This window comes from Centrocercus urophasianus, unplaced genomic scaffold (genome assembly GCF_019232065.1).
Source record: "Centrocercus urophasianus isolate 14NV4802_14NV808 unplaced genomic scaffold, USGS_Curo_1.0 seq_34, whole genome shotgun sequence".
NCBI lineage: Eukaryota > Metazoa > Chordata > Aves > Galliformes > Phasianidae > Centrocercus > Centrocercus urophasianus.
This window is the reverse complement of record NW_024884911.1, coordinates 6,955,180-6,968,129: the sequence shown is the minus strand read 5'-3', so window position 1 is coordinate 6,968,129 and position 12,950 is coordinate 6,955,180. Positions and strand designations below refer to the sequence as shown.

Here is a 12,950-nt window from a genome sequence, read left to right as displayed (position 1 = left end):
GAGTGCCAGTATCCTACTACTGGTCTCTGGGTACATTTATTTTCTAAGCCCTTCTTCCCCTGCAGTCAGGGGGAAGCAACAGGCACCAGCTGGCTCCAGGTGATGCTGCAGAGCAGCCCTGACTCCTGGCTCCCACTTTTCTCACTTGCCTCCATCAGGGCAATTCCAGTCAGTGTGTGAAGCCCTCCCAGGCAATCCCCAGCAGTGCCCTGTGAGCAGCAGGGCTGAACAGCCTGACAGCCTCTGTGGGGCAGCGTGGGGCCGGCCTGCCCCCGGCTGCAGCTCAACCACATTCAAGGAAATCCTCTCTCTATTTAGAAACTTGATTCAATCCAATCAGGTTTTACCTTTTCTGCTTGGCTGAGCTCGTCCTTATTCCTGAGCTTATCCCTGTGCTTGGAATCTGGGTCAATGCTTTCATCTTCTAAAAACTGCATGTTCATATTCAAAAGCCAAGCAGCAGTGCGGTCCAGGGCACTGGGGTTCACAGGAGAAGGGGCCTACAATGAAACATACAACCATAACAAAAGAAAAACCTGTAACAGAAAGGTCATGAAGCCAGAGAGAGCAGTTCCTTCCAAGCCCTCTCCCACGCTGCTCCAACAGCAAAGAACAGATTGAGCTACCAGAGGGGCAGGAATACCTCCTGGTGTGCACCTCCCATTATTCTGCATCAGAAACATTTGACAGGTTGAATTCTTCCCTCTGCCATCCCTATGGAACAGGCAAACAAAGGTGCACGGCAGTGGAACCCTGCTGAAGCAAACAGGCCCAGGTTACTGCAGCAGCTGTCAGCTCTGCAAGCAGAGTCTTCACTCAGCTCTTCAGTCTCTGCTTCATTGCGCTGTGTTCTTGCTTGCCACAGAGCCTTTGCACAGATAAAACTACATCTTCAAAAATACACCTTGAAAAGTAACGGTTTCTTCTTGGGTGAGGCTCTGCACTGAAGAGGTCCAACTTCCCGAGCTCTCCCTGGAGCTCACAGGGCCAGTGGGCCCAGGGTGCAGCACTGCTCTTGGCAGGCACTGGTGCTGAGGGCAGGACTGCGAGCTCAGCACCTTCCAGCTGCATTAACAACTTGAGGAAGTGAAGCTGCAGCTATTTCCCCTCCATCCTGGCTCGTTATAAACAGCAGTAATTATCCACTTGGATGAACACAAGGGATCTGGATGACCTGTTCAAATTAACAAGGCAAAGAGATTGGGAAATTTCTCCTCCATTCAAAGCACCGGTGCTGGAAGCTTTCCTGTGCCATCCTTCAGCTCTGTCTTCATTTCCACAACTTTCAATCAGAAGCTCAGGCACTGCTCGTGGAGCACTGAGGGCTGAGCGCAGGAGAGCTGCCCTCCTCAGTGATGTAAAGGCCCTGGATCCAATGCTCTCCACTAACAGAGCCACTGCCCATCAGCCCTTCTGCCTCCTCCTCCTCCTTTCTCTGAAGATGTGGGAAAGCACAGCCTGCTCCTGTCTGGCATGGGTTTGATGGCAGCCCAGGTGAACTCAGGAGGTGGAGGAGGTACTGCTGAAAGCAATCCTCCTCAAATGGCCACCATGTGGGAGCTCTTGGTTCTTGAGCAGCAGATTTATGATTCACAGCCAGCAGACAGGTGAACTACATGATTAAGGCTGGGAGGGGCATTTTGGGGACTTCAGCTCTTGAGAGGGCAGTGAGAGCGGAGGAAAGATCTGAAGCACCAACCAGCTGGCCAAGGTCACCCGGTGTCCCCAGCACTGTTCTGGGAGGAATCGCCCCAGCGGGTGGCTGTGGTAGAGCTGTGCTCTCTGCACCTAACGAGTATCGATCCATATTACACAAATGCTGCTACATGGCATGCCTGCTAATGTCAGTGCTTATGAGTCAATACAGTGTGCACAGAACAGCTCTGGATCGGGCTGAAACCACCTGCAATGAGCAGCACTGCCAACGGCCTCCACCTCTGCTGCTGAAATGGAACCTGTGCCGAGGAGCAGGCAGCTCTGGCCAACTGGTCACCTTCTCTGGGCTTGTATTACTTATTACTGTTACAACTCCCCCTTTAGGCACTGAGAGGCCCTCCTGTGTTAATTTTTTTTAACAGGGTTATATCTGAAATGTAAGATGAAAAGCAATTTACCCATGCCAAGAAAGCCAGAGGGCCCTGCGACCTACTGCATCCATCTTAGCACCTCGCACAGCCAGATCTCTGTGCAAATCAGATGTGCTCCAGGACCTGAGTGCTGCCAGGCTCTGCACAGAAGGGACTTTGCTCTTGATAGGAAAACACCTCTTCCTTCCTGCTCTCCCCACGTGCACAGGAGGACCCTCACAGGAGGGTCTAATGGAGCAAACTGGAATGTCCATGGACACCATGGCTCCGGGGGAACAGGAGCAGCAGTACAGAGCTTTGTAGATACAAGAAGAGATGAGGGCCTGGTCCGAGTCTGTGAGATGGTGCTGGGTTGGCTATGGCATGGGATGAGAGCCTGCGCATGGAGAGGCAAAGCAGTGACAAGGCGGCAGCGCAGGACAGAGGCGGCTCTGCCACCTACCGCCCTGCATCCAGCACCACCTCCAACGTGCTGCATGACAAAGGAACGGAGAACGAGCATTCCTTTGTGTCCCATTCCTCAGAGGGCCTCTGGCTCAGGCCAGGCTGGGTGCAGAACCGTGCTACAATCACCATGCTGCCACAAAGCTCCACAAAGCCCGCTCCCACTGCAGCACCCCCCCACCCGATTTCTCCTCCAAGCCCGTGGCCTGGCCCCCTCCCAGCCCCCAGCTGCTTCAGCCCCCCACTCACCTGTTTGTGCATGGTGCGCTGCTTCATCTCGGGGCTGTCGCCCTTGGAGGAGGAGGACTGCTGCCGGAGACGGGCCCCGCTGCCGGGCCAGTCGGGCGAGGAGGACATCATGCTGCCGCTGGAAGGCCGCTGGTACTGCACCGTGTTCAGCAGCGAGGGCGGCGTCCTGCCCCGGGTGACGGGCGGTGGTGGCGGTGGCGGCGGCTGGTCTATCCGCCGCTGCGGTCCCGCGCTGTTCTGCCTTGGCATGGTGGGCTGCCCGCCCTTCTCTGAAAGCGAGAGCTGCCGCCGGGCCAGTTCTCCCGTGCGGCGGCTGAAGTCCTCGCTGGCGGCGGGGCCGGCGAAGCCGTGTTTGTTGGCCGTCAGCTCCTCGCTGTTGCTGTGGGAGCTGAGCGAGCTGTGGCACTCGGAGCCGGAGTCGCCCAGGCCGCGGGGCGAGAGCGGCAGCCCGGCGGCCATCTGGTACACGGGGTTCTGGAAGGAGAGCGGGGCCAGCAGCTGGGGCCGGCCGGGCGCGCTCTCACCGCTCGGCGTGGTGGGCGTCTGGCCCACGCGGCGCACCGTGGCCATACCCGCCATGCTGCTCTGCTGAGTCCGAGCGGTCCACACGCCCTGCAACTGCCCGAGGGACGACTGACTGTCGTTGAGGGAGTCGGCAGCGCCGGGCGCGTTGGCCCCGCTGTCCAAGAGCCGATTGTCCTGCAAGTCCACCATGGACAAACTCTTGCTGCCATTTGACATCTGCACGTCGGGCTCATTGGCCTCTGAGTAACTGGAGCTTCGGGCAGGTGAGGGCTGGGCCCCAGCAGACCTTGTGACAAAAAACAAGTCCTTGTTTTCGGGGGTTGGAGATGGTAACCGTGTGAAATCTATCAGACTGCGGGGAAGTCAGTGCGCGAGGAAGAGGAGAGGAAAACAAAACAAAACAAAGAAGAGTTGTGAATGCCACACAGGAGCAGGAAAACATTATCACTCAGAAGCATTTGGTGTGGCACAGCTGCACGGGAAGCAGGCACAGCCCGCCCTGCGGGGACAGTGCACAGGAGTGGGGATGTGGGAGCAGAGGGGCCCTGGGCACGGAGCTCCGTGCCACGCAGGAGTTTATAGGCTCACAGCACACTGCTTGCAGCCTCTGCTTCACCATCCACGCTCTGCTCAGCGTGCCAACAGCGCACCAGCTTCCAGCTGGCCGTGCCCTCAGCACTCCTGCCTGCCCAGGCACTAAGCTGCCTCATATTGGCACGGCACCCTGCAGACCAGATCCACACTGCGCATCCGAGGGTCAGACACAGGGCGGTAACTGCAGAGCTAAATCCTAGCAACTGAAAGTTATCCACCCATTGCTCCTGCTGTAGCAGATAAATTCAGGCAATATTGATTTCTTGCAGACAGGAAGAAAGAGCTTTGCAGTAGCTCAATGTGAATATACCACTGATCAAAGGTGATGCAGTGTAAGCAAGTATTTGGGTGATGGCATACTAGTAGAGATCCTCCATAGCATTAAATAATTGTACCTCAAGCTGGGAAGCATTAGAGATGAAAGTCCAGCTCCATTGCTGTCTTTCATTCCTAATTAAACTGTTAAGAGTTATGCAGGTTCCACTTACAAACTATTTTATTAGCAGTGTCTTTCAATTTATGTGGGCTCTATTTCATTTTCCACAAACAGAAACATTTTTAGTCTGCAACACAGTCATCTTTCCCATGATTGATTTTTCTTACATAATTAGGCCTAAAAGTGTGTTTGGTGACTGTGTCTGTGAATCACTGCTCGTTAAAAACACCCATTTATTATACAAGCAGGATGGAGCAGACTGGAACTGACTGTTAGGCCTCTGCAGCTTGCCCGCTGGTAGTGGAATGCCCAGATTTGGACCACACTGAATTCAGCACATACCCAATGTCTTACAAAGATGGATAAAACCAATAAATCCTGCATATGCAGACACCTTATGAACGTTCATTGTTTTGAGGTTAGTAGCCTCAATGCTGTCAAAGGATGGACGTGTTGCTTCTGCAGCTGAGTGTCAAGAGTGGAGCTCAGAACCAAGTGTTTGATTTCCCACACCACATCCTCAGTTCTGGCTCAGGATGGACCTAGGATGGACCTGCTGACTTGCACTATTGCCAACTGCTACGCCTAGATTCAGAGCTGAACTACACCCAGTATCAGTTTTGCAATTGGAAAGCTTTGCCAATGAACCAGGAAAATCCACGCTACACCTTGTCCTGCCTGAGCCCACAGGCACTCAGGTTCTGGTAACAGATAAACGTTCAGTATTTCCCTGGTCTGCGGCCAGGCCGCCTCTTTTGCTCTTACCCAGATAAGTCATTCTCTATCACCATTTTCTGCAGCCCTGCAGAGATGCTGTTCCCAGCACTGGGCGTGGATGCAGTGTGATCAGCTGTGACTGAGACCTGCACGCAGGCCGGGTTACTGAGCGCCGAGTTGACGTCCCTCAGGATCCGCGGCAGAGGGCCAAGTTTTGTTGCAGTGCTCTGGAGAGACAAGAGCAGAGTTACTACCAACATCATGGGTTGTGCAAGAAAACTTCGGGTTCTGCCAATTGCTGGGCAGCCTCTTTCAGGGAACTAAGTTAGCAACATTCATTTTCTCCAACGTTTAACTCCAGTGCAAAGGCTACAGCCTATCCCAGAACACACAGCTTCAGAAGTTATTTGCAGCTGTGGGGCAGAAGGAAGCTAGCACACTTCAGATGGTTCATACGAAGATGACACCTGTGGCCAAGCCTGGTTCAGGTCACTGGGCAGAATTCCTTTTAATATAAAAGGAATGTGCTGGGACAAACAAGGCAGCCTGGTGTTCAGCAGCTCTGCCTTCACATCTCAACATCCTCACCCCTCAGTGATGAAAAGCAAAGGCAGAAGGCAGTACTCGCCAGCCTCAAAGAAAGCCACAAAGGATGATCTCCAGCAGCATGTGCACAGGTGGAACAAGAGCCAGTAGGAGCTGTGCTGTGCTCCCACACCGTGATGGGGTGGTACTGGCTGGACAAAGGGGAGGTGTATGCTGCAGGGCAGCCCGTGTGCCCAGCGCTGGCTGAAGTCTGTCCCTGCAGCCCCCTTACCTGCTCCAGCTGAGAAATGACTTCCCAGAGCAGCGAGTGCAAAGTAGACAGTTCCCGGCCCAGGTCAATATAGCCTTCAAAGCCAGCTGTGTTTGAGATGGTTTCTGGATTGGAAATCTCCAGTAGGAATCTCTGCATGTTGGTCCACTCATGCTCCAGAAACTGATTCATAAAAGACATATATTCCTCTTTGCTGCCAAACCTGTCGAGACAGCAAAACAAGTCTCAGCTAAATCCCGTAAATAGAGGTGCAGTGAGCAGAATGAGCAGCTATATATGCAGTGTCTTCCTCTGGCATCTGAACGCGTGCAAAGCTTTTGGGATTACCAGGCTGCTAACAAGCAGCGGGTACCAAACAAGGAACCCAAATTCCAGCCTAACCCAGCTAACCCCTCATCAGTGCGAGATCTCAGCAACAGAAATGAAGGTGAAAGCCATAGAAAAAAGGAGAAATTATAACACCAAGCCCAATCAACTGACTGGAGCACAGCAAGTGATGGCTGCAGGAGTCCCCAGCAATTCTGCAAGGAGAGGCTTGGTCACGTGCACTTTGCAGGACAGCTTGATCACTTTGGTTTGACTAATGTCAGCTTAGTGAAGGAGTCTTTCCTGTAAAATGCTGAAAATCTGAAAACCCTTCAGGTTAGGGATTGGTCAGGAATATGGAGAATTTCTGTCATCTGGTGTAACACACTCGCATGTCTTCCTCCTGTGTGTGCACGCATGTGCATTCCTGGCTGCAAGTGTGTATGCTAAGCTAGCTTCTAAATCTAAGAAGCTTTAGACAGAGACTGTCCATTCATGTTTCAGAAAGCTCATCATTTCGTTATCAGAGCTCAGGATAAGTAGCTCAGAGCTGCAGCCAGAGGAAAGATGTTCAGAAATCTCTTGCTTTGTTTCCATCAAACCTATGGGCTTATTTAGAAACTGGTAGTGTGTCCCCATTAGCTTCTCTTGCCATCCCAGTTCAAACAATTGCACTGTAACAGCTCCTTGGAGGCACTGAGCTGCACACACCGTTTGGGTGCTGGTCCTGCTGGTGCCTGTGGTGGGAGGCAAAGCAGATGCCATCAGCTTCCCCCAACACAGCCATCATGGGACAGATTTCCTGGCTGTGCCTGGGTGTTCTGCTCTGTGGTCAGAGTAGTCTGCTTTCCTACTCATAAAACACATGGCTGTTTTGGAAACTTAAATGATCTCCCTGACATAAAAGTGAGAATCCCAGAGAGACAGGGAGGAAAAAAACAACAGAAACCAAACAGGCCCTTTGCATCAGGAAAGGAGCAGCCAGCGTGGGATGCCTGCTGCAGAAGCTCTGCTTGCAGCCCTGGGGTTTCCTCCCCCTCTTCAGAACTCCTTCTTACTTGGCAAAGTTGGCCAGGTTCTGGGTGACCTTGGCAATGAGGGTCAAAGTGCGTGCAGTGCGGTCGTCCGGGTACTCCTGCAGGAGACTGAAGAGGGAAGGGGACATGATAGCTGGGCAGAGGAAGCGGAGGAACAGGGAGGCACTGATCAGTCGCTCGCTGATGTCTGGGCGGCCACGGTTGCTGCACTCCTGTCTCCATGAGGCAAAAACTTCTTTGAGCTCCCTTGGGAAGACACTGAAATGACAAGAGGACGCACAGGGATGGTAAGTTCAAGGCCAGGGTGTTTGAACTGCTGCACAGTAATAAATAAACATGCTGTGCACCAGCCATTGGGTATGACAGCCAGACCCTTACACCCTGCTGACCCACAGCAGCACCTCCACCTATACCAATCACAGGCTTCTGTTTTTCTTTTTTCCATCTTTTTTTTTTCTGCCCAGAGCATCCATTAGGATATTCAAACCACACAGGAAAAAGCCAAGCCAAAACCTCCAACAACCGGGAAGGGGGATGGGAAATCAAGCAGCTCATCATCACAAGTTATGTAGTGTGTACCACCCTGGAGAGATGGGGCACTGCCCGTGAGCTGTGGGACACTGGGGGTGCGCCAAGGTCACCGGTGCAGCTGGTGCTTGGAGGGAGGGCTGTGCAAATTGCACTGCTCCTGTTCAAACTCTTGGAGCAGATCCCACAGAGACAAGGGCAAAGCAGAGCCACGCTGCACTTAGTCCAGCCTTGCAACTGCATCGGCCTCGGCCAGGCTTCCCAAGGCACCAGACCTCCCCCAGGCCAGCAGCCCTTATCGCCGCGATAAGCAGCTGCCTGCCCGCTCTCCTCCCAGCTCCCTGCTCCCACCTTATCCTGTTCCCAGCACAGGCTGTTTATGCAGCTGGATACTCCCACGCAGGAGCGGGCTGACAATGGGTCCCCAATGGCCCCCAGGCCTCCCGTATCAACCCTTTCCCCGGCCCCAGTGCCTGCCCTGGCCACAACCACCGTCTTTGTTTGAAACCCAGAGTCATTCACCTACAGAGCTGGATGGCATAAAAGCGGACCGAAGGAGGTCAGGCTCCATTTTAGGTCACACGTTTTCTTAACAAACAGCCATTTCAGAGGATGTTTTCCCAGTTCTGCTGCAGGGACTACGTGGGATGAGCGGAGCAATGTGAGCTGGCTCCCAGCAGCCACGTGCCCCACTCTGGGACTGACTGCCCTGCTACTGACCCCCACATTTGTTGGAAAGAGAAAGCCACGTGTGCCGTGCTGCCAGAGATGCTGTCCTGCTCCCCTGGTGCAGAAGCCTGTCCAGCCACACTTGCTGTGCACACGGGGTGCACATCCTCATGCTTGAAGTTTTCTCCATCCTGACATGAGCACAGTGCTCAGAAAACGCTGCCACTGTGTTTGGCTTCTGCTCCACACTGGATTCATGCTTTCTCCCGCATGAGCTTTTGCCCTGTGCTTTATAAGTAACACCAGCCAACATCTTTGGCTGAAAAAGTTCTCTCTCTTTCTTGATTCGCACAATTGGACAAAGCCCTTTTACTTCACGGTATTTGCCCAGAAATAGGAGAATCCTTTAAGCAATTTAAGGCTTGAGTGATCAGGACAGGTTGTACAGTTACTGGAAAGTAAGCCCTTGGAAACGCATGCACCAGCAGCATGCAGCCCTAAGCACTGCTCACTGTCACGGGCTGCGAGATCATAAAAGTTTAATTGTGTAATGGCGTATGGAATTCAGTTAGCTGGCTTTATGTGACAAACGGGCCCGTAATTCATTACCCAAGTTTCCAGTAACGAGCTTCCACATGCTGAAATTCTGCTTACGCCGAAACTTTCCAGATGTCCAAATTATGTCATAATTATAACAATTTTCGGTTATTGTAAACCTCTTCCCTCTCTCTGACTCTCTGGCAGATGAGCACACACACTCCTGGCACTCTATTTAAAGCAAGACCGCTAGCTGTCAAGATCCCTTGGCCAACTCTGAATTCTCGATATCAGCCCAATTAATCCCCAAGAACTGCTGAGCACAAAGGAGCAGGAGGGGATCGCCCAGAGCTGCAGCTCAGCTGCTCCAGCCCTCCTCGGAGCAGTGGGACTGGAATCCACACATTCCCAGCTTTCCCTACATCACTTTTCAGACCTATTTTTAGGCCAACCTTTTAGTGCTGCTTTGGGTATTTTTAGGAAGGCATTAATTTGAACAATTATTATCCGCCGGTGACTAAAAGCAGTGAACTCCTCTTGGGAGAGCAGGTAAGCACAATTCGTGAGTCAGAGTCATTAACTGGCTCAGTTAAGGTATGCACTACCTGCACAGAACTGTGCCCTTCTGCCTATTTGTGGTGGATGCAGGAAGTGTGAACAAGCCTCTTGCTGCTCGTTCTCTCCCTGAGCAACACCAGGAAAAGCAATTCCCTTCCTTCTGGGCTTGCAAGACAACACACTCTGTATCTAGGGGGATTACGTACAGTGAGTTTTCAGACCTTAACACAACAGCTGGGATTGGGAAGAAAATGAGGAGTTCTGACTACCAAAGACTTCCTTCCTCCAAGACAATCCTTGGTTGATGTTTGGCAACAACAGCATTGCTACAAAGTACATCAATAACAACTAATCTCAGATTTTTAACCAGGAAGACTGCAAACGCTGCAGTAGGATAAAAACGTTTGCTCTATTCAGCCAGGACGAAAACCTGTGGGTCTGCTAACAAGACACACAAAGAAACTATTTTTGTTCCTCTAAGTAACGAGGGTCACCAGCACATTTCTCCCCCTCCCAGGCACCATCTGCAGCAGTCTCATGGGCTGCTGGCCCCCGCAGTCTCCAGCGCTGAGGAGCACAAACCAGCACCACCAGACATCACAGCACACCACTGCCTCACTCCAGTCAGGTTTGCATACTCAGGCCAGCTGTCCCTGAGGGCCAGGACACGGACGGGTTAACCCTGAGGAATGCAGGATGCTAAGCCAAACAGCAACAGAGCACTAACAGCAGTGTCCTTGCTCCAGAACTCTGCAACAGGAGTCTTCTGCCTCTACAAAAGCTCCCTGTGCTGCTGCAGCTTCCCTGCTGCACCAGGAGTGCCACAGACCCTGCCTGCTGCAGGAGGATTCAAAACTTCAGTGGTTGCTCTGGGGAATCAGGCAGTCCATACTGACCCACCTGGCACATACAGATTTGTGACATGGGTGGGAGACTCAGGACAAGCATTCCTGATATTTATTCCAGGCTTTTATACATGGTTGGTATAAAGTCCCTCTCTGAACTGGTCACACTGGCAAAGGCAGCTCTTACTCTTTGGCTCTACCACCCTGCCCTGCCTCTGTGCTGCAGTGACCTTTCACCACCTGCTGAAATGCGATGGGTACTCAGCCCTGAAGGCAGTGTGGAACTGCATCCCCAAACTAAACAAGCTCAGCAGAAAATCTGTCCTTGAAAGAGCCTTCTTCTGTGCACAGCAGTCCTCCCATTCCCATGCCAGGCACACAGGAGCTCAACAAGGCACTGCACATCTTTGCAGGTGCACCTACCACTGCCTGTGCCACCCCTGCTCAGCCCAGTCCCCCTGGCAGTCTCACACAGAAGCCCCCCAGCTACCCTTTGGGTTGGCAAGGCCGTGCCAGGCAGACATGGCCTGAGCCCGACACCATACTGCTCCTCTATGGCAGTTCGTGGAGGGGAGTGATGCCCGCAGGGTACTGACCAGTAGGAGTTGATGATTTTGCAGAAGGCCAGCTCGCAGCACATCTTCAGGTTGCTCTGATGTTCAGGGAGGTCTGAGGATGAACACTTACTCGGATCCACCTCGCAGTTTTCATCTGATTCATAGAGAGCCTTGATAAATTCCCCTGTAAAATAGACAGTGATGGGTTTTGGAGATGCAGCCTTCAAGCAAGCCCCAATGCTGTCACGCAGGCTGGACCCTGGAGAGCAGGGCCATTCCCTGCCCTCAGCTGGCAGTGCCGACCTGCTTACCCCCAGCTGCTGCCCTGGAGCTGCTCTGCCAGAAGATCTCTTTCCCCTGCCTGCCCCAAACCCCCAGCCGCCCCATTGCAGCCACACTCCCCAGGGCTATCTCCAGGAAGCATGTGGCAGGTTCTGTCATCATCTGTATGATGTCCTGCTGCCGTGGGCTGCGCCTGCTACAGTCCCCTGGTGCTGACAAGCCAGTGTGATTCACAGAAGAAATGGATAATTAAAGGAAAGAAACAATTTACTTGGTTTATTTTGAGCTGAACATCACACCAAATCGAATTACAGCATTTCTGTGAGCTTCCTTGCATTCCTGCCTGCCTGCTCCTAACCAGAGGTGCCCCAGGCTTAAACCAAACCAGGCCGTGGGCAGTCCTGGTGCTGCAGGTCCAGCTGCGTGTCCCTGGTCCCATGGCAGGGGGGTGGCACAATGGGGCTGCAGCAGGACCCAGAGGCAGTGCCAGGCCCTGCAGCCAGGGGATCCTGGGCTTCATGTGGCACTACAGGACAGGCTGTGCTCGGTGCTTTGGTTCCCCCCTCACTCCTGTTGGTCATCTCCCAATTCTTGACCTGTCTGGGATTTTCCCACCTTTGTGCTTTCTGCTCCCTCTCATCTGCACTCTTCCCTTTCCTCAGCTCAAACAGATATTAAGTACCAGAGGGCCCATCTGGTGTATTTTCAGCTCTGCTGGGAGCTGCAGAGCTTCTCTGCCTGCCTGCCAGCAATGCCTGCTGTTATGATCCGGCCCTATTACCAGCTTGTGCCTCGTGGTTTGAAGGAAAGCACCACACTGCACTGAGCTCCCTCTGACATACAGATTAATTATTTCCCTGATAAAAGGTCCATGCAGAACCCATGCCTGAACACCATGCAGGAACTGCAGGCTGCTCCTGCATCAGGCAGCAGCATCAGTCTTGACAGGGGACCATTACAAAAGTTGCTGCCTTGATTAATCACCTGGTTTTTCAGAAATTTTTTGAGATAAACTACTTACAGACCTCAACCAGAACGGATTACAAGACAGGAATAATGAAGATTTCTTCTCCTCTTCTGGTGGGCTCCCTGCTGGTCTGACTGCATTTGCTCCCCTTCCTCAACTTCATCAGTACATTATTATCTTCATGAAGTATTTATACTTTTGTGGTCCTTGCTAGAATTACACAAATTCACTAGCAGGAAGCTAACATGCTGAAAGACTCAGCTCTGCAGAAATGTTGCTCGCCCCTCTGCAAGGATGTGCCCAAACCCCACTGCCTTTGCTCGCACAGAGCAGCCCCCAGCCCACGCTGTGCTGCCTGCACGCAGCAGCGCTGCTCTTCCTTCCTGACCAGCCCAACAGCGGAACCTCTAATTATTTTCATTTGCATCAGGAGAAATATCTTTGGAGCCACGAGCATAGCCAGCCCTTTCAAAAACCACCAGGAGGGTTCCCGGTGCTGTGAGGGAGGCAGCTCTCATCACTGTAATTTGGGAGATTTCATCTGACTCACAAGCGCTGCGAATAACCGGGGGGAGCATCTCCGGCCGGGGGTGTGCAATCAGGGAAGGATTCAGTCAGCCTCCGTGACACTGCCACTGCTGACACAGAAGGCTTGGCAGGCCATGCCTGCAAATACCATTTCGCTGTTTCCTGTGGGAGCAGACGAAGCGCCAGCTGAGCGCTCACCTTCACTTGGGGCTGTGCTGCCCTGCTGTGGGCTGCACCTCGGGCAGGCAGCATGTGGCCTTCAGGCTT

At 52.8% G+C, this 12,950-nt stretch overlaps 1 protein-coding gene across 5 annotated transcripts in view; it reads right to left on the bottom strand.

The window, feature by feature from the left end:
- LOC122166731 (DAB2 interacting protein) overlaps positions 1-12,950 on the bottom strand; it is an 89,841-nt gene that overhangs the window by 10,557 nt on the left and 66,334 nt on the right. For 4 of the 5 annotated variants that reach the window (XM_042830724.1, XM_042830726.1, XM_042830725.1 and 1 more), the window contains exons 6-11: positions 10,946-11,090; positions 7,234-7,470; positions 5,870-6,071; positions 5,101-5,279; positions 2,781-3,657; positions 348-500 (exon numbers count right to left, since the gene is read on the bottom strand). In XM_042830724.1, coding sequence (XP_042686658.1) covers positions 348-500; positions 2,781-3,657; positions 5,101-5,279; positions 5,870-6,071; positions 7,234-7,470; positions 10,946-11,090 — 1,793 coding nt within the window. The remainder of the gene's footprint in view (positions 1-347; positions 501-2,780; positions 3,658-5,100; positions 5,280-5,869; positions 6,072-7,233; positions 7,471-10,945; positions 11,091-12,950) is intronic. The other variant, XM_042830723.1, reaches the window with a different exon arrangement.